This window comes from Podarcis bocagei (assembly GCF_964188305.1).
Source record: "Podarcis bocagei genome assembly, chromosome: 8".
Taxonomy (NCBI): Eukaryota; Metazoa; Chordata; class Lepidosauria; order Squamata; family Lacertidae; genus Podarcis; species Podarcis bocagei.
Window position 1 is genome coordinate 68,424,138 of NC_138133.1, and position 20,072 is coordinate 68,444,209.

At 46.3% G+C, this 20,072-nt stretch overlaps 1 protein-coding gene across 2 annotated transcripts; it reads left to right on the top strand.

The window, feature by feature from the left end:
• The first annotated feature begins 9,342 nt into the window (after positions 1 to 9,342).
• On the top strand, positions 9,343 to 16,488 carry KCNS2 (potassium voltage-gated channel modifier subfamily S member 2). Of its 2 annotated transcripts, none has more exons than XM_081205702.1 (2): positions 9,343 to 9,998; positions 11,392 to 16,488. In XM_081205702.1, the coding sequence occupies exon 2, from the start codon at positions 11,434 to 11,436 to the stop codon at positions 12,865 to 12,867; it is 1,434 nt and encodes a 477-aa protein (XP_081061828.1). In that variant the 5' UTR covers positions 9,343 to 9,998; positions 11,392 to 11,433; the 3' UTR covers positions 12,868 to 16,488. The 2 variants fall into 2 exon arrangements, with proteins under 2 accessions (XP_081061828.1, XP_081061827.1); XM_081205701.1 differs by having other exon boundaries at positions 9,345 to 10,740.
• The last annotated feature ends 3,584 nt before the right edge of the window (positions 16,489 to 20,072 follow it).

Sequence of the window (20,072 nt, forward strand, 5' to 3'; positions counted from 1 at the left end):
GCACAATGAGAAATCCTTGCCCTGACTAAACAATTTGGTTGGGTGCCACCCATTCTTTCTAAAACATCAGAAGCTTTGGTGAAAGTTTCACAAGAGGGTATTGTTGGGATACCACACTGGCTCTCCTGTTTTTCCTTACTGTTGTTTCTCCTTACTGACTCTATCTTGAGTAACACTACCTGTAGGTTGCTTTTCTCTTCCTTCCTGGTACTTCATCAGTATTAGTGTCAGACTTTTCTTTTGTTAACATCATAACCTCTGCAATGGCCAGATGTGCTCAGAATTGCTTTGATTGCCAGGAGTAATAAATCTTAAATTCATTTACTCTTGCAACTGGCAGTCTTACGAGACTCTTTGTTTCTGCACCCCGTTGCTACATACACCAACAGGAATTTCATTTTAGTATTCAACTGATCAGTGGAACTCACAGCTGCGAGAGGTGGATAAACCCATTTTCAGATTAAACAAGCTAGGGAAAGGGGAATTGCTATATGATGATGAGCAAGTTTCAAACTTAGGGCCTGCAGTAATGGAGTATTCCGAAACACACTCCACAGCTCAGCTGGAAAAAACTGCACACAAGGAGATCACATTGTGGAGATGAGAAACAATTGCTTTGTTCGAGACTGCAGTAAAGAATAACTCTCTGAAGTTGCCTTTATTGTGCTCGCGCTGTGTTAGCATTTCTATAGCAACTGCATGCTTGCATCTGTCTGATTCCTTCCTTCCTTCCTCCTCAAAGAAAGCAAAAGGTGAATTCAGCAGCAAAGTTTACTGCTTAATTAGAAAGATGTGTCTGAACCAACAGGTGTGCACTGAAGTCTGACTCCAAGGACCGGTTACGTGGACATTATGATGCAAAGCATACGAGATTTGTGCTATCGGGAGAAGAAGGCAGATTGCAGCAAGGTTTAGAGCCCTATTCTTGAATGTAATTCAGGTTTACAGTGCAAAAAGCACTGTGTTGTAAGAGCATTGCGGATAATGTAGTGTCCGCACTGACTGCCAGTGGCTCTGCAGGATTTCAGACAGGATTAACTTCCAGCCCTGCCTGGAGTCGCTTGGGATTGAACCTGAATCTTTCTGCACGTGAAGCAGGTGCTCTCACTGAACTCTCACTGAACTATTTTACAGGAAGTGCAAGACAACCTCTTGTGCATTGTGGATTTCCGAGCGGATACTTACAGAGGCCTTTCATAGGCATCACAGGAGGTATTAGCCGGTCTATTGGCACCTGAGAGCACCACTAGAGCCAGCATCAGCCCAGATTGTGCCTGGTTGCTCTGCTCAATGCCATCAGATTATACAATCTGATTCTCTCCCCCGGGGATAATTAGGATAGAATATTCTTCATCACCACGCCTTCCTCTTTTTCCATCGCCAGCTAGAATTATCTCGCTATGGATCGAAATAGATTGAAACTAGAAAACAAAGCTGTCATATCCACAATATGCAATTAAGACATTTCTAGGTAAAGACCAAAAATTCCCTCTGCTATTTAACACTCTTCTGAATTTAGAAACTGATGCTCATGTCAAAAATATGAAGAGAGAAATGAGAAGTCAGCTCAGCTATTCCGCCCGGAGTGAAGGGTGTGAATTAGCTCGGGTATTTTTTTCACAGTTACAGAGAACAACTTGCACGTCCCAATCCTCCCTCTGCCCCCACAACTGCATTTTTTGAGAGACAGAGGCGTGTTAAGCACACAATGGCAAAAAGAGAATCCCAGTGAAGAATCTTCGTGCTTTATAGACTTTATTGTAATGCAGATTGTAATCTCCTTGCTGGAAGGGACCTATAATGAAATTTTTTAAAGCATAAATGGTGCTGTAGTAGTGCTGTAGTAATAACATGCCACCACAGTGATTATTGCTGCTCCTATTTGATTCCACCCCCTAAAGGAATTTCAGTGGCTGTACACTAATAAATTATTTGATGTTACCATGATCCTATTGGCTAAAATCAACAACCCCACACAGCAGTAATGGGGGAATCTGTGGTCCTCCAGATGTTGCTGGACTCCAGCTCCTGTTGTCTGTCCATGGTGACTGATGCAACATCTGGAGGGCCGTTACTGCTCTGTGGGGTTGTTGAGCCCTATCATAGAGGATGCAATACAGGCCCAGGTATTGAGTATGTTTAGCAATACCAGAGTCACCATCTTCTATAGAGATGAGGTGGAGCGGCTGACAGAGTGGTGCAGAGCTAACAACTTGCTCATAAATACAAGGAAGACAAAGGAGCTTGTGGTGGACTTCAGGAGACAGAAGAGCAATGTCCAGCCACTTTTGATTGATGGGGTCTGTGTGGAGAGGGTAACAACGTTCAGATTTTTGGGCATTGAATTACAAGAGGATCTGTCCTGGAGTGTCAACACAAGGGGGCTTGTGAAGAAGGCGCAGCAGAGACTGTACTTTTTGAGAATTCTAAGGAAAAACCATCTTCCGCAGAAACTGCTGCTTGCCTTCTATCACTGTGCCATTGAGAGCGTGCTCACTTATGGCTTATGTGTGTGGTACGGAAGCTGTACTACCCAGGACAGGATGGGGTTGTGCAGGGTTGTTAAGGCAGCAGAGAGCATTGTTGGCTGCCCACTCTCCACCTTAGAGCAGATTTATGCCACAAGGTGCCATAGGAAGGCACTGGACATAGTAAAAGATCCATCGCATCCTGGTCACTGTCTCTTCGAGCTCCTGCCGTCGGGACGGAGATACAGGACGATGAAGACAAGAACGAGCCGTCTTAAGAACAGCTTCTTCTCCAGAGCGATCTCGGCCCTGAATGGGAAGCCTGGACTTTGAAAGTCATCTAATCTTCCTTGTTGTATTATACTGTATTGTTTTAATTAGTGTTTTTATAGTTGTTTTGATTTTGTGTGGAGTGCCCTACCTGGGTGGATGGAGCAGCCAAGTAATTTCGTTGTCCCCGAGAGGGGGCAATGACAATAAAGATATTATTATTATTATTATTATTATTATTATTATTATTATTATTATTATTATTATTATTGATGTCGCCTGCACAACGTCATGAGGAGCAAGGGGGTGTTGCCAAAAGCCCTCTGAACTTTGAGGGGGCTTAGTCCCCTAAAAATTAATAATGCCTTGGGCCCTAGGAGCTGGCACACATGAACAGCACATGTGTTATAGTGTTGCTTGCAGACGTCTCTGTGGAAGCATATTATTATGATGGTGGTGATGATGATGATGATGATGATGATGATGACAAATGTATAAAGGTAAAGGTAAAGGGACCCCTGACCATTCGGTCCAGTCGTGGCCGACTCTGGGGTTGCGGTGCTCATCTCGCTTTATTGGCTGAGGGAGCCGGCGTGCGGCTTCCGGGTCATGTGGCCAGCATGACTAAGCCACTTCTGGCGAACCAGAGCAGCACACGAAAACGCCGTTTACCTTCCTGTCAGAGTGGTACCTATTTATCTACTTGCACTTTGACGTGCTTTCGAACTGCTAGGTTGGCAGGAGCAGGGACTGAGCAACAGGAGCTCACCCCGTCGGGGGGATTCGAACCGCCGACCTTCTGATCGGCAAATCCTAGGCTCTGTGGTTTAACCCACAGCGCCACCCGTGTCCCTTCAAATGTATAATGGTCCCCAAATCAGGATGGTGACTGCAAGAAGGAGCTCATGTCTAGACCTATCCTGTAACCCTTTCAGAAGAAGAAATTCTGCTCCTGTAAAGAGGGCTTGTCAATTGTTTTCTCTCTGGGAGCAGCTCAGCAATCATCACTGCCGGTCTGCCGCACTTGTGGGCATTCTACCAGCTACAGATTGGATTGTCCTTGTGGAGGGCATGCCTGGCCTATTCTCTCATATGCTGGTAAGTGCCTCTTAGGGGGATGTTTGCAATTCAGGTCCAAATCCTCAGCAAAGTTTCTATTGACGATAGTAAGGCATACTGCATATTTAAAAACCCAAAATGTCAATGCTGATGTCAAACTTGTCATCGTCCCCTGTCAAAGTGCACTGGATGTCTAAGGTCTAGTCTAGTGATTCAAATACTACATCTGATCAGAATAAAGAAGAAGAAAAAGTAGGCAGAGGCCTTAGACACAGTAATGAATAATAGAGTTTTAATGCCCTGTATACAGTAGCACTTTAAGGCTATTAAAAGTATTTCAAACCCTGGCTACCTGTAGCGATGGAAGGACCTCCACCCGTTCTCTCCGTTTCTCATTTATCCAATCTTAAATTTACTTATTCACACTTCTACATCAATGTGAAAATTTCTTTTTTAAATCCTCCTGAAATTTCTCCAGCATTTTAGTGTGAATTTCTGTTTGTAGAGTTTTGACTAATACACACGGTTTTGCAAGCAATTTCTCTAAATATAATGCATTTTTGCTTGCTATTTTCACACACACATTTCACTCCTTCCCCTAATATGTGCATTTTTTGTGAACAATGGTTGGTTGGCAAGCAGCAAATTTCAGATAAGTGAAAATTTTGAAGGATGGCTGCATTTCGGTTCTCATATAGTGTCAGAAAGTGTGAATCTGATAAATCCAGCTTTAAGTGTGAACCAAATCAGTTTTCCCCCGCATCTCCCATCACCCGCAACTCCCATCAACCCTGGCCATTAGTCTGTGTGGCCAGGGCTGATGGGAGTTGGAGTCCAGCAACATCTGGAAGGTTGGCTGCCACTGGACTAGTGAGACCTGGGTTCAAATTCTGACTCAGCCATAAAACTAACATACAGGGTGACCCACAGCCAGCAACTATCTTTCAGCCTAGTCTAGCTCATAGGTTTGTTGTTTAGATAAAAGCAGGGACTATTTATGTTGCTCTGACCTCGGAAGAGGGGCAGATTAAAAATGCAATCAATAAATGCAAAATGCTCTGCTGAAGATCGTTGCTTTTTCCCCCCAGCAGGTGTTCTCAGACTACCCCAGTGAGCTCTAAGATGAGAAACATTTGTTCCGTCCTCTCCAGTTGCACAAACACAAACACTTTGATTGCCAGAACTTTCAACAGTGAGCCCAGGAAGTGTCCTGCCAAGGCAAATGCATCTGGATTGTAACCACATGGGCTCACGGAGCGCTTACAGCTCAGGGGCTCTTAGGTAGGAGTATTGGCATAGTAATGAACCTGTTTTCCAAAAAGAAAGCCGTGAAGCTAGCTGGGGGCAAGCTCCACTGAAGTCAATGGGACTTGCTTCTGAGCAGGCTGTAAGAGATTAGCCCAGTGGGCCACAGCATTATTGGTCAGGGTAAGGAGAATAGGAAAGTGTGGGGAGGGGAAAAGGGGGCAGACTACTGAGCAATTTCCAGTGTAAGTATGACTGTTGAATGTAAGCTTTGCCATTCCTGCTGCACAATCAGTGCATCAGTCTGATCTCCCTAATGTGGATTCCGCTTGTGAAGGACAGAAAAGAGATATGACTCATGGCAGGAGGAGATGCACAAAGAAAGGTCACTGTACGTCTAGATAATTTACAAAGAAGATATGATTCTGCTCTGATACATGCAAACAATTTCACCAACTTTCTCCGAATAAATCACAAGGGTGATTGCAGACAGGACTGAATCACATGCATTGTTTGTTTGTTTGTTTGTTTGTTTGTTTGTTTGTTTGTTTGTTTGGGGAGTGTTGCCCCACCCCTCATAGAACTTCCCAGGATAGCTTACAAAAATCTCTTAACAGAATAAAATAAATTAAAACATACGGAAATGCACAAAAGCCACAGTGTACAAGCCAAGATAAAATGAACCAGTCTGCATTGAAAAGCTTGAGAAAGTGAAAAATGAAGTATTTTCCTGGTGGTGAAATGACAGGCAGTCAGGTTGTGTATCCACAGCAGTGTCCAGAGGAGGAATGACCGCTGGGAGGAGTGGCAGAGAGAAGAAATGCCATGGTGCATCTGCAGCAGCACAACCGGACACCTTCATCTGCCCCTGCTGCAACAAAACATGTCTCTCCTGTATCGGTCTCTATAGCCACAGCAGGTGCTGCAACCTTCCAACAGTTTACCTTTACCCCCATAGGCACATCCAACAACAAACCTTCCTAGGGAGAGCATTCCACAACCAGGGTGCCACCACTGAGAAGGTCACCTTCTTCCCATGGAGGAGGACTGAGTATGCTCACTTCTTCCTCTGTACACATAGCATATGGGGTATGGGCACTCAAATATCATACTAAAGAGGTAACATTCCCGACTATATCTGTATTGGGTTTGTGGAGGGAGATTATGGGTGCTTTTATTGTTAAATCATGTCAGGATGTTTTAGGGGAAATGACTCATTTCCCCTAAAAGTGCGTGTTTTTTAAAGGAATGCACACACCTCTACCTCCAGCATGAAATGTTTCCAGAGGGGTAGCCCCACAAGTCTCTTGCAGCAAAAACAACAAAGGTGTGATCCAGCTGTGCACTTTTTATGTTTTATTGTGCATCTGGTGAGATGTTAAACCAAGGTGACATCCACACAAGACATTTAAAGAACATTACATCCCTCTCAAGGAATCTCAGGAACTGTAGTTTGTTAAGGCCACTGGATATCGTAGCTCTGCAAGGGATAAACCGCAGCTCCCAAAATTATTGGGGGTGAGCCATGCGCTTTAAATGTCTGGTGTGTAACTAGCCAAACGATCTTGTCTCACCTTCAAAGCTAGCACTATGTTTATAGCAGAAGCCTCCACTAACTACACCCCTCTTCCTGCAAGGCATTGGGTAGGGTCCTCCTTTGTCAGGCAGATGGGCGGAAATTGTGTGGCAGGCAGAAATTCAACTGATTAAGCCTTTTCTGGTATGGCAATACAGTGATACGCTTCACTTGTTGATATTTTGTCTGTCAGACATCTTATGGCACATGTGTAGTCCGCAATCTATTTTGGGATCTTACATCCCACCTGTTAAAAAAGAACACAAATGCACAAATGACCTGAAGTGTATGCAAATTTTATGCAAATTTATACCCTCTTTTGCAACTGAGGCAGAGAAAGTAATCCATATGCTAGGGCCAGAAAATCCTGCTGAACCCCCCCCCCCCGTACCTCTCCTCTCATTTTGGAGGGGGGGGGACCTTGACTTTTACCCCAAAATCCTGCCCTAGCAACACTGCAGATCCTGGTCCATGACAATTTTCTGCTAAAATTACTCTCTTCTGGCTGGTTTTTTTTGGGGGGGGGGGTATGACAGCTGTTTCTCCAAAATAAAGGTTATACACTCATGTTTAAACAGGTTTGTCCCTCATTTATACCACTTGTAAGCAATATTCATCCTGTTACAGCAAGAAAGGCCACAGAACTATAATCAAATTCTAGGCAACCAAATATTACCACTAATGATCTGTATAAGCCGACTCTGTGAAAATGCTTTATTATTGTGAAAAGCAGTTGTTAGCAATTACTACTATTAACATACCCATGAGCCTGGAGACTTGCTGAATCAAGGAACAGAGTGGTTTAGCCTTCTTCCCCAACCTGGTACTTACTGTACAGATGTTGAACTACAATTCCCATCAACCCTGATCATTGGTCATGCTACTGGGGCTGATGGGAATTGGAGACCAAAATATCTGAATAGTACCAAGCAGAGGAAATGTGGTCTAGTCCAGTGTTTCCCAACCGGTGTTCCGCGGCACACTAGTGTGCCGCAAGACGTTGCCTGGTGTGCCGTGGGAGGGAGGCGGGCGAGTCGGGCGGCGAGAGGCGGGGCGGCGGCGGCGAGGAGAGGCCGCCCAGCGCGGGGCTCTCGCCGTCTGCCTGCCTGGCTGCCTGCGTGGCGCTGACGTCACGGGGCTGTAACGTGCCCCACATAGGCACACGCGGGGCGGCGAGCTCCCTCCCTCCCACATCCCATCGCCGCTCGCTTCGGCCGGCCTACTGGGCTGTCGCAGGCGGAAGGCCTGCGCATGCGCGAGGTTTTCGCGCCTTCGGGATTCCCTTCATGCCTTCCTCCTCCCGGGTCCTTGAGAGCGCGGGAAGCGGCAGCGCGAGACCGGCGTTGAGCCTGGTAGATATTGCGCTTGCCAAGGCAGTCATTTGGGAAATGAAAACTTGCAAAGCAAGCAACCAGTTCAATCTGAAGTACGTGTATGCTTAATATCCTGTATCTGAAACCTGTTCTGCCCCCTCCCCCACACTTGGTGCCATTTTCATCTACACATGCAGCAGAGTAAGTTGACCCAGAATAGTACCAATTCAGATGGCAGATGGGAGAATGACAGTGCTGAATGCTTTCCCATGTAGAACAGTCCCTGCAAATAAAAACCTAGCATATTTGGAAGAGGGATGCTAGCCTCACCATTACCTTCTATGCTGTTACTATTTTTTTATTTTTTTTTACATAAGTAAAAAGTGACCTTTCCCCATCTGGCATGGTGGTGTGCCTCGAGATTTTTTTCATGAAACAAGTGTGCCTTTGCCCAAAAAAGGTTGGGAAACACTGGTCTAGTCCAACCTTTGTCAACCTGGCACCCTCCAGATGTTTGGGAGAACAGCTCCCATCGTGCTGGCTGTGGTTGATCGGAGATGTAATTGTAATGATGATGATGATGATGATGGAGCAGTTGAATCTCACTTTTCAGCCAAAAAGGTGCCCAGAGTGGCTTAAGGGTAAAGGTAAAGGGGACCCCGAACATTAGGTCCAGTCGTGGCCGACTCTGGGGTTGCGGCGCTCATTTCGCTTTATTGCCCGAGGGAGCCGGCATACAGCTTCCAGGTCATATGGCCAGCATGACAAACCAGAGCAGCACACGGAAACACCGTTTACCTTCCCTCCAGAGCGGTACCTATTTATCTACTTGCACTTTGACGTGCTTTCAAACTGCTAGGTTGGCAGGAGCAGGGACCGAGCAACGGGAGCTCACCCCGTCGCCTGGATTCGAACTACCCACCTTCTGATCGGCAAGTCCTAGGCTGTGTGGTTTAACGCACAGCACCACCCGTGTCCCCCAGAGTGGCATACATACCACCAATTAAAGCAAGACAGTTCCTGCCCACAGGCTTACAAGCTAAAACAAATGACACACATGGGGAAAGGGGCAGGAAGCGAAGAGTGGGAGGGAATAAGAACAGCATTTTCTATGGAATGTTTTTGTAATCCAAAGCATCCTGAGGGCACCAGATAGGCAATGACTGGTCTAATACGACACCCTTGCAACAGTGACCAGACAGGTATCTCTGAGAAGCTGAAACCTTCCCAGTTTTGTGTCTCAAAAACATCTGTGATTGGCATAGGCTGCCTCTGAACCTGGAGGTCAGACACTTTCCCCGCTTAATATGCAGCATCACCACCTCACCCACAGACACCTGAACATCTGGTGGCAGTGTGATGGCTTACACACACAGAGAGAGAAGTGAATAGGCTAGCCGGTGTCCCAAGTATGCGGACTACCTCTGACTGCACAAGGATTGTGAGAACAGCGAACTCACTGGAGAGGGAAGGGAGAACCATGAGCCCTTGTGAACCAGCTGCCAATCCGTTTCGGCAAGGGTCCATTTCTGAAAACGGACGAGACGCTCGCGGATCTCCCTGCTAAGACGGGAAAGCATTGCAAAGCAGGCAATTTCTGGACACGGAAGCGTGACTCGCTGGCTCTGGGGCGTCAGCGCGATGGGCTCGATCGCCACTGAGGGCAAGAGAGCTTCATGCTGTGATGAAAGCATTGCTCATGACAGATACTCTTATCTATACAGAAGGAGGCTGGCATCTGTGGCAGAGCTGTGTGTAGGTGGGGGAGAGGAAAGGCACCCCCCCTCCCCACACTCAGGCAGGAATCAGTTCCCCTCGCACAAGTACGGACTGGCTGCCTTGCCTGCCCGCGCCCTATTTTCCCCCACCATCGATGCCCGCAGGCGACGGGTCTTCTGTCGGTCAGCTCGCCAACACAACACGCCCATTCCCTGCCTGCGCGCAGATCGAGTGAGCGCCCATCAGATAGTGTCGCCTCGTTGCTAGCGGTGCCGATCGCAGCCCCGTCCCTTCCCGTGGCCCAGGAGCACGATGTCTTTGCGAACTTCGACCTTTAGAGCAAAAAAGGTGTAGGGGGGGGATGTTGACTGTAGGTATTGTGGATTATGATTATGATGACTATTAGCAATCTGCACGGGGATGTGGGGTTAGGGGAGACAGGTGGGTAGGTGGGTGGTGGCTGCAGTCGCTCTAGAGCGATCGGTCCCATTCAGTCCCAAGACACGGAGCCAGGCTAGTTTTTGTGCACGCGGAGCCCCTGCAAAACCTGCCTTCCCTAAGAAAAGGTGTGCATGGAGCGCATCCCTCTGTGGATCCCCTCCTCAGGTACCGCTCAGCTGCAGCCCGACCGGAGGAAGAAGCAGGCGGCGCCCACCTTGGGTCGGGGTGCGGGGAGGCGTTCAATCCTCAGGCAGGGCTTGCCTGGAAAGTGGGGGGATGCCGGTGGTCGCCATGACTGCTGCTGCTGCAGCAGCCGCAACCGCCGCCGCCGCCTTCAACTGAGTCGGGAGGCGCGGCTGGAGAGGAGCTGTCCATTCAGCACCACGGCGCCGCGGCTTCGCTCTTGGTAGTAGCTCAACTCTCGGGCGTTGTAGGCGCTCCAGGATGTGAGCAACGCCCGCCGACACCTTCTCCAGGAAAGGGGCTGTCTGCCTACTTCCATCACACAAAAGGTTAGGCGGCGGATCGGTTCCTGGAGCCAAGACATCTTCAGCCTGGATGAAGGACCCCGCCCCAGCGATGCTCGAGAGGTGCCGGGGGAAGTTTCACGCTCCCAAACGGGGTCGCAGCAGCAACAGCAGCTCTTGAGGTAAACGGGGGTATGAGTATTTAAACGGCGGGGGTTCCTATTTTAGTCCAACATGGGGAGTTGGCCGTCGGAAACCACTGTCTCTCCTCGCCCTTTGTTATGATGGAGAGCGAGAGAGACCCACACGCTTACTGAGAGGTACCTGGGAGGTAGAGAGAAGGCAGCAAGAGAGGCTTGCCTTCACTCCACTCGCCAGCGCTACAGACTTTGGGGGGAGACGCCTGCTAGTCTGTCACCTGGAGCTGTTTTGGCTGCCCATCCAACCATTAAAATCCATGCCCTATTTCCAGCAGCTCCACTCTTGCTAAAGGAGGGGCTGTGGCAGTCAAGGGCTATGCATGGTATTGTGCCAGTTACAGCACTGCCAGAGGATGTACACGGAAAGAAAAAGAAGGGAAAGGGCCAAGGATGCACAGGGTGTCCATTTGTGGATTTAGCACACACTAAGCGATCCCCTCATCTGTAGTGGAGAACAAAAGCTACGCCTTAAAGAACGGAGCCTCTTTGTGGTAATCTGTTAATATGTGTGGGGTGCTTTGGGTGTAAGACTATTTTTTGACCCAAATTAAACACAAAAGAGTGGGGGTAGGAAGAATTAAGAATCCCCTCACTACTGGATAACACTGAATGCCTCCTTTAATTATTCCATAGGTCTTCTCTCCCTGCCCCATATAGATTTGGAAGACACTCACTATGACAGGGCTGAGTCTGAGGGATTTATCAGAGGCTGATTTTGAAGACAGTGAAATCAGCATCAATGTCGGAGGCTTTAAGAAAAAGATGAGATCCAACACACTGTTGAGATTCCCTGAAACGAGGCTGGGTAAACTGCTGAGCTGCAATTCAAAGGAGTCGATTCTAGAGCTTTGTGATGATTACGACGACACTAAGAACGAGTTCTACTTTGACAGGAACCCTGAACTTTTCCCTTATGTGTTGCATTTTTATAACACTGGAAAGCTGCATGTGATGGGTGAGCTCTGCGTGTTTTCCTTCAGTCAGGAAATCGAATATTGGGGAATCAATGAATTCTTTATTGATTCTTGCTGCAGTTACAGCTACCATGGGAGGAAAATGGAACCAGACCAAGAAAAATGGGAAGATCACAGTGATCAGGAAAGTACCACCTCTTCCTTTGATGAGATCTTGGCCTTCTACAATGATGCTGCTAAGTTTGACAAGCAACCCTTTGGGAAAGTCAGGCGGCAGCTGTGGTTAGCTTTAGACAACCCTGGCTACTCTGTCTTGAGCCGAATATTCAGTGTCCTCTCCATTGTGGTTGTTCTTGGATCCATAGTAACCATGTGCCTCAACAGCCTCTCAGACTTTCAGATTGTTAATAGCAATGGGAACTCTGAGGAAGACCCTCGATTTGAAATTGTGGAACATTTCGGTATTGCGTGGTTCACTTTTGAGCTGGTGGCAAGGTTTGCCGTGGCCCCAGACTTCTTGAAGTTTTTTAAGCATGCACTCAATCTAATTGACCTAATGTCCATCCTTCCATTTTACATCACTTTAATTGTTAACTTGGTGGTGGAAAGTAGCCCTGCTTTAGCTAATTTGGGTAGAGTAGCCCAAGTGCTGAGACTGATGAGGATATTCCGTATCTTAAAACTTGCACGGCACTCAACAGGCCTTAGATCTCTTGGAGCCACCCTCAAGTATAGTTACAAGGAGGTAGGGCTTCTCCTGCTATACCTGTCTGTTGGAATCTCTATATTCTCTGTAGTGGCTTACACAATTGAAAAAGAGGAAAACAGGGCCCTGGAGACCATCCCTGCTTGCTGGTGGTGGGCTACAGTTAGCATGACCACAGTTGGTTATGGAGATGTTGTCCCAGTGACCACGGCAGGCAGGCTGACAGCTTCTGCATGCATCCTTGCTGGCATCTTGGTAGTGGTCCTCCCTATCACACTCATTTTCAACAAGTTCTCCCACTTTTACAGGCGCCAAAAGCAGCTAGAAAGTGCCATGAGGAGCTGTGATTTTGGGGATGGGATGAAAGTTGTCCCTTCAGTCAACTTAAGGGACTACTATGCCTACAAAGTTAAATCTCTTATGGCCAGTCTCACAAACATGAGCAGGAGCACCCCAAGTGAGCTAAGTCTGAATGATTCACTGCATTAGTCTCTGGTTCTAAGACCAGTTTGCATGATGGAAAACCAAGAGCTGTATTTATGTGTGTTGTTTTTCCTCACCCTGGCATCTAATATCATCCATTAAGCACCATGGGCAGGTCCACATAACCATTCTTCCTCCACCACCATCCTTTTTTTGGCAGTAATCTCTCAGTAGCAATTCATATGCACTTGAGTCTTGTGAATGGTTCATCGTACATTCGGATTTAGAGACAACATGCATTTTGAAGTTTGTTCAGCTTGTGCTAGCTTGCAATTGGAAGTGTGTTGAACCCATCACAAAGCCATGGTGCACATAAATACCATCACATGCAAAGGGCCACCTAATGGGGAAAATGGTTGTGGGAATGCACTTACCTTGGCAATTGTGAAGAATATAAAGTTTACTTACAGAACGATACGTGGTGCATTTTCGTCTAGCTACATAGAAACAGCCTCCTGGTTTTTCTATGCAGCTGTATTTGTCTCCATGACGTGTAGTGCTGGTGATGTTGAGCTTCTTTGTCACATGCATATTTTGCTTTGGAAGTCCTTGTGAGAGAACCGAAAAGAATATTTCCAGGAAGACTACAGAAACAAATCACCTGCAAAGCTGGAAATGTGGCTATCCCAGTTCCATGCACGCTTGTGGTACAGTAAAAAGGCCACACGGTTAAATCACTCCTTTGTTTAAGACCATTATAAAGCAGCTATAACACCCAGATTGCATTTCCAAAACCACTTGCCGCTATCATACTTTACTAGTTAATTGAGAATTCACTTGGGGAATCACTGCCCGTTTATGAGAAGTAAAGCTGTTGTAACCATAATTGTGCAGCTTCAATTGAGTTTGATTATTCTGAAGAAATGGGAAGCAATTGTCAGCAACCCCTATCCTAAAGTGTGATAGAATATTGGGAGAGAGTGACAGAATGTTGGGGATCGATCGATCGATCGATAAATAGACAGACAGAATGATTTCCAATACCATCCAGTAAGCGCATATTTTTATTTCTTCTGGGTGTCATTGATAAGACTCTCGTTCACAGGAACTGATCTGTGATGACAGATTTCAAAAAGTTATCTCCCATCAGCTCCTGCTCCTGAAACATGCATTAGGCCACCCTCTCAAGAGCCTTAAAAAGAAAGAAAATACCCACTTTTGTGCTGAAGGAAATATTTAAGGCCTAATCTTCCTAGGCATCAGAAACTGATACCAACTCTTAACTTCAGTATAATCTTTCATGCTCAGAATTTACATCTCTCTCTCTCTCTCTCTCTCTCTCTCTCTCTCTCTCTCTCTCTCTCTCACACACACACACACACACACACACACACACAATGTCTGAGCTAAGGGATCAACATTAGAAGATATTCTTACAGCTGACTAGTAAAAAGAAATACACCAAATCCAGTGGTAAAGGCAGCAATGTAATATGCAAGCTGACAACTTGAATGGCTTTAAAATAGATTAGACAAATTCATGAAGGATAATGTTATCAGTGGCTACTAGCTATACTCTGCCTCCACAGAGTATTGTGGACACAATTCTCTGCTTTCACAGTGGGAGGCATATACTTCTGAATACCAGTTCCTAGAAACCACAGAAGCAGAGAGTGCTCTTGAACTTAGGTTCTGCTTGCTGGTTTCCCACAGGTGTTTGGTGGTCAACCATTGTGAGAGCAGGATGCTGGACTAGATGGGCAATTGGCCTGATTCAGCAGCCTTTTCTTATGCTCTTTGTTTCTGAGAGGGAGCCACAGGTTCCAATGAGAAGGATGGAGAGGACACATTATATTTTAACATTTGAATGGGAGGCCATTTCCTAAGGGGACCTAAATTCACGTTCAGGAGGCTCACTATGAAACAAATAAACCATACCCATAAAGAGAGCACAGTTCTATACATCTCTACTCATATGTGACACCCACTGAGTTCAATGGGGCTTGTTTCCAGGTAGGTGGTTATAGGACTGTAGCCTCAAACAATCATCTCAAGCAAGGGTTCCCAAACTGTTGTCTATGGACCACCACTGGTCCACAAAGTTCATTCAGGTGATCCACAGTAAAAAGACAATAAAAAAATCATACAGCATCTAACAAGGAACATTACAATTGCTACAACTGGCAGAAAAACAATTGACTGGCCGTCCAAGACCCTCAGCATTTTACAAGTGGTCCAGGGGGCAGGGAGGAATTTGGGAACCACTTATCTAAAAATTCTGGTTGAAGGAACCTAACTGATCTCTTAGGGGAGGCGGTTCCACACTACAGTTTCATAATATATATGTTGGCCAGTCCTACCATTAGACAAAGTGGGTCATGCTCCCAGCCATTTCCCTCTGCTAGAGGTCAAAGTGGCATATGCTCCATGGTTTGTCTTGCCACTGCCACCATCCTCTTAGAGGATATGGAGGGTGCTATAAGCTTACCAATGATGAAACAAGATTCAAGCACCTGTCGAGTCAGCTTTTGTACACGGAAAGGAGAGGGGAAACCATCTTGTCCTTTACCTCAGGCAGCAAAATACTTCAGGCCAGCCCTGCACATACACAAGGCTAAAGAGATGTGGGCACTACCCTTTGAGTCCATGCTTTAGCCAACCCAGAAGTTCATTTCTAAGTTGAAAAATGCTGTGGCCTTCTCAGCTGGTGGCCCTCTCTCAGCTTGCGACAGTGTTCAAACCATATTAGATCAGCATTCAACTAGACTGAAAGTTGTTTGCATTGTATCCTGGAGTCTGGATGGTCTCAGAGAATGTTTAATGCTAAATACTCCAACACCATACATTGCGTGGAAACAAGTCTCACTGATTTCAGCAAGACTTATTTCTACAATCTGGGGGATAACTTCTTCTGCACATGCACAGACTTCCAAAACATCCCCCAACTCTGAAGTGACTCTTACCAACATGTGTAATCCTGGGTGCTTATCAGGATCCTTGCAGAGCATTGGATCATGGCGCAAGATTAGGCAGCTTTCCTATTTAAGAACTTGTGTGAAAAGGACTGAGTCACTACTCCTGATTACTCCTATTTCTGAGCAGAAGCGTGGTGTGATTTACCCTCCGGTGTGGCAGAACCATAGAGTCTGCCAGTTTACCAAATGGTTTACATGAACATTATGGTAAGGCTACTACTTGTTAAATGATTGTGTGTATTCACGCAAATGAATGGTCCTACTTGTGATTTGTTGGATTTAGTGTTTTGACAGGTAGCACATAGAGAGTTGCCTTGGACCATGTCAAACCACATGCCCTTCCAGCTCAGTATTTGTCTACTCTGACTGGCAGTGGTTCTCCGGGGTCTCAGAGAAAGGTATTTCCATCAGGTGCTGCCTGATTCTCTTAAAAATGGAAATTCCAGAGACTGAACCTGGGACTCTCTGCATGCCAATTGTGTGCTCTACCCACTAGGGTAGGATCTCTCCTTATTTATGCCTTGGTATTAAAAGTCAATACGTTCATCAAACTAGAAAGACTGGCATTATTTACAAATTAAATCATTCTCGAGCCATGTCCTCAGAAGAAAAATGTGAGTGACAGATGTGGGTGAAATAATTGAGGGCGTCGGGAATTATCCTGAGGCAGCTGGAGGTTAAATGAGAAGTTTGTGTTTCTGATTCCCCCCCCCCAAGAAATCCTAATCCCATTTTACCACGGAATGGTTGAATTCAAAGTGTATATAAATACCATATTTTTCGTCCCATAGGATGCTCCATCCCATAGGACGCACCTAGTTTTTTGGGGGGGAAATAAAGGGGAATTTTTTTCCCTTTATTTCCCCCCCCAAAACCAGGTCGGGGAAACCGAACCAGGTCGAGGAACAGCGGGATGGTGACGCTGCGCCTCCCTGCTGTCCTCCGAGCTTGTGGGGCTTGCCGATGTCTGCCCGGCGCGCGTGGCGCTCTGCTTCAGGGTGCCCCGCGCGCCGGGCGGCAGGCTGCTATCCGCAGCGTGGGGAGCCCTGCGGGGAACTCCTGCAGGGCTCCCCACGCTGCGGATGTCTGCCTGGCGCGAGGGGCGCTCTACTTCAGGGCGCCCCTCGCGCTGGGCGGCAGGCTGCTATCTGCAGCCTAGACAGCCCTGCGGGAACTCCCGCAGGGTTGCCTAGGCTGCGGATATGTTCCCTAAGCGCCAGGCGCTCTGCTTTCAGCGCGCCTGGTGCTGCGGGAAGCAAGCTACTATCCGCAGCCTAGACAGCCCTGCGGGAACTCCCACAGGGCTGCCTAGGCTGCGGATGTCTTCCTGAAGCCTGGAGAGCGAGAGGGGTCGGTGCGCACCGACCCCTCTCACTCTCCAAGCTTCAGCGAAAGCCTGCATTCGCCCCATAGGACGCACCCAGATTTCCCCTTCATTTTTGGAGGGGAAAAAGTGTGTCCTATAGGGTGAAAAATACGGTAGTACAGCAGGTAGAGTTTTAGTACAGTATATATGGGTTATATACTGACCAAGCCATCCCAGTATATAGCCCATATATACTGGGATAGCTTGGTCAGTAGAGTATGAGACTCTTATATTAATAATAATAATAATAATAATAATAATAATAATAATAATAATAATAACAATAACAACAACAACAACAACAACAACAACAACAACAATAATAATAATAATAATAATAATAAATTTTATTTTTTATTTATACCCCAGCTCCCAACAAAATATTAAAAACATGATAGCACATCAAATATTAAAAACTTCCCTAAACAGGGCTGCCTTTAGATGTCTTCTAAAAGTCAGACAGTTGCTTATTTCCTTGACATCTGATAGGAAGGTGTTCCACAGGGTGGGCGCCACTACCAAGAAGGCCCTGTGCCTGGTTCCCTGTAGCTTCACTTCTTGCAGTGAGGGAACCGCCAGAAGGCCCTCGGCGCTGGACCTCAGTGTCCAGGCTGAACAATGGGGTGGAGATGCTCCTCTTAATCTCAGGGTCATGGGTTTGGGCCCCACATAGGGCAAAAGATTCCTACATTGCAGGGGGTTGGGCTAGATGACCTTTAGGGTCCTTTCCAACTCTATAGTTCTATGATTCTAAATGATATGTACTTGGATTATCTGACCTGGGCCTCATCTAGATGTGTGGAAATTGCCAAAATCCTTGTGGCAAAAATACCGGCTTGAACCCAGGAGCGGCAACTGCGATGCAGTTCAGCAGTCAGGAGTCGGGGGTGGTTCCGTGGTCTTCCCGCACGATTGATGGATGATGTCAAATGCAAGCCTCATTCCAAAGGCAGTTAAAAAAATTAAAACGCCTTAGATTTTTCCTCACTGCTCTTTTGGCCAATGGCAAGAATTAATTTCTTTGGTATTAAAACAAAAAACTCCCTGGATTCCTAAACTAACTATCCTTTTAACTTCTAGCCCAAAGGAGTTGCAAGTTCCCTCCAGCTCACAGATTCCTCCAGCTTTAGTCAGGAACACAGGGAAGCTGCCAAATGCTGAGTCAGACCATTGCTCCACCTAGTTCTACATTTTTGGAATGGGTTGGCAGAGGTTTCACGGGCATCTGTAGGAATTTTTATGGGGTGCGGGTGTGACTAAAACACTGAAAGTTGCTCCTTTTTAAAAACCCAAGAAGAATAATGGCTGTACATTTTCCTCGTATCTCAGGTTCTACAGGTGCTAGAAAAGTCCTCTTTTAAATAAATGAAAGCTTGAACTATTGAGATTATGGTTCATCAAGAAGGGGTATGACAAATGCCCCCCCCCCCTTTGCAGACACCCATAAGTGGCTTTCCAGAGTTTCAGGCAGGATTGACCCTTGGGCACACAGGACACACGCCCTGATGCTGAGATATGACTTTTCCCCATTAGTCACATTTGGGGCACATAAATTAGTTTCAGATTATTCCCTGTTATAGTTTGATTATTGATGGCTAGGCTTCGTTGAAACTGCAGAAATAGGTTGAAATATTCTCAGTGTTGCATTTTACTACGAAAAATGAATGGCACGACAGAGACTAGTGTCTGTTTTTATTGCATTGTTTGGAAGAAATTTTCATTAATGCTTTTAAATGCATTCAAGTGCTTTGATTAAGATGGGCTTAACAAATAAAACATGTTGCAGTTTAGCATGAAGTCACTGTCCCAGTTCAATAGAATAACAATGCTACAGTGAAACTTCTCACACCATGAGTTTAGAAAGTGATGACTCATTAAGACTTTATTTTGCCAGTGAAACTGTTGGGTTGAAATATGGAAACTATTTTAAAAGAATGAGCCAAGCACACATCTATCACAACTGCAGCAAACTGGACTCACTGAATGCAAAATTCCCCAAACCTGGAGAATGACAGAAGAAAATAAACCACAGGCCAGTCTATGGCTTACATTGTTTTCTGAGAAGACCAAAGTGAAGACTTAGCCAAGTAAATGATCCCATTCCTTTACAAGTAGTAACTGATGAAGCAGGAAAATAACAGGAGATGGGGAGGTAGATACCTGGGTCACATCCATACCATATATTTAAAGAACATTTATACCACCTTAACAGTCATGGCTTCCCCCAAACCTGGTACCTCAGGTTAAGAACTTAATTCGTTCCGGAGGTCTGTACTTAACTTGAAACTTCTTAACCTGAGGTACCACTTTAGCTAATGGGGTCTCCCGCTGCCACCGCTGCACGATTTCTGTTCTCATCCTGAGGTAAAGTTCTTAACTCGAGGTACTATTTCTGGGTTAGCAGAGTCTGTAATCTGAAGCGTCTGTAACCTGAAGCGTCTGTAACCCGAGGTACCACTGTAGTCCCCACTCTATCTACTAGAGCAGGCTGTGTCTAGCATCAGATACAACCCAGAGGAGCTATAAGTTGACAGAGGGGGAGACAAGAAAGGCAAAGGAGGATTCCCATTTCTACCATTTTGGCCAGTCCTGTGTGAGGCGCCGTTTCCATGCAGCAATCGCTGACAGGGTCAACCTACCCTATGTATAAATAGGGATCCTTCTCGTGCTTGTTGGACATGGCTGGGGCAGTGCCATCTTTGCAGTGTAATCGCTGATCTGCTCGTTGGTGTGTGTGTGTGCCTGCTTGCTCTCTCTCTCTCTCTGTGCCATTTAAAGGACACATATCTGGCCTCACACTCAGCACGTGTGACTATGACTGAATCTGTATAGAAATGGGATCTTTAGCATTTAAGTGTATTCAGATTAAGGCATTTCCAGCTGAGCAACTTACTTTGTAAAAAGGATTACAATTTGTTATGGAACTGAGGT

What these genes read in the sequence shown, in the direction of transcription:
- KCNS2 (XM_081205702.1), top strand. Translation starts at nt 11,434, where the DNA reads ATGACAGGGCTGAGTCTGAGGGATTTATCAGAGGCTGATTTTGAAGAC.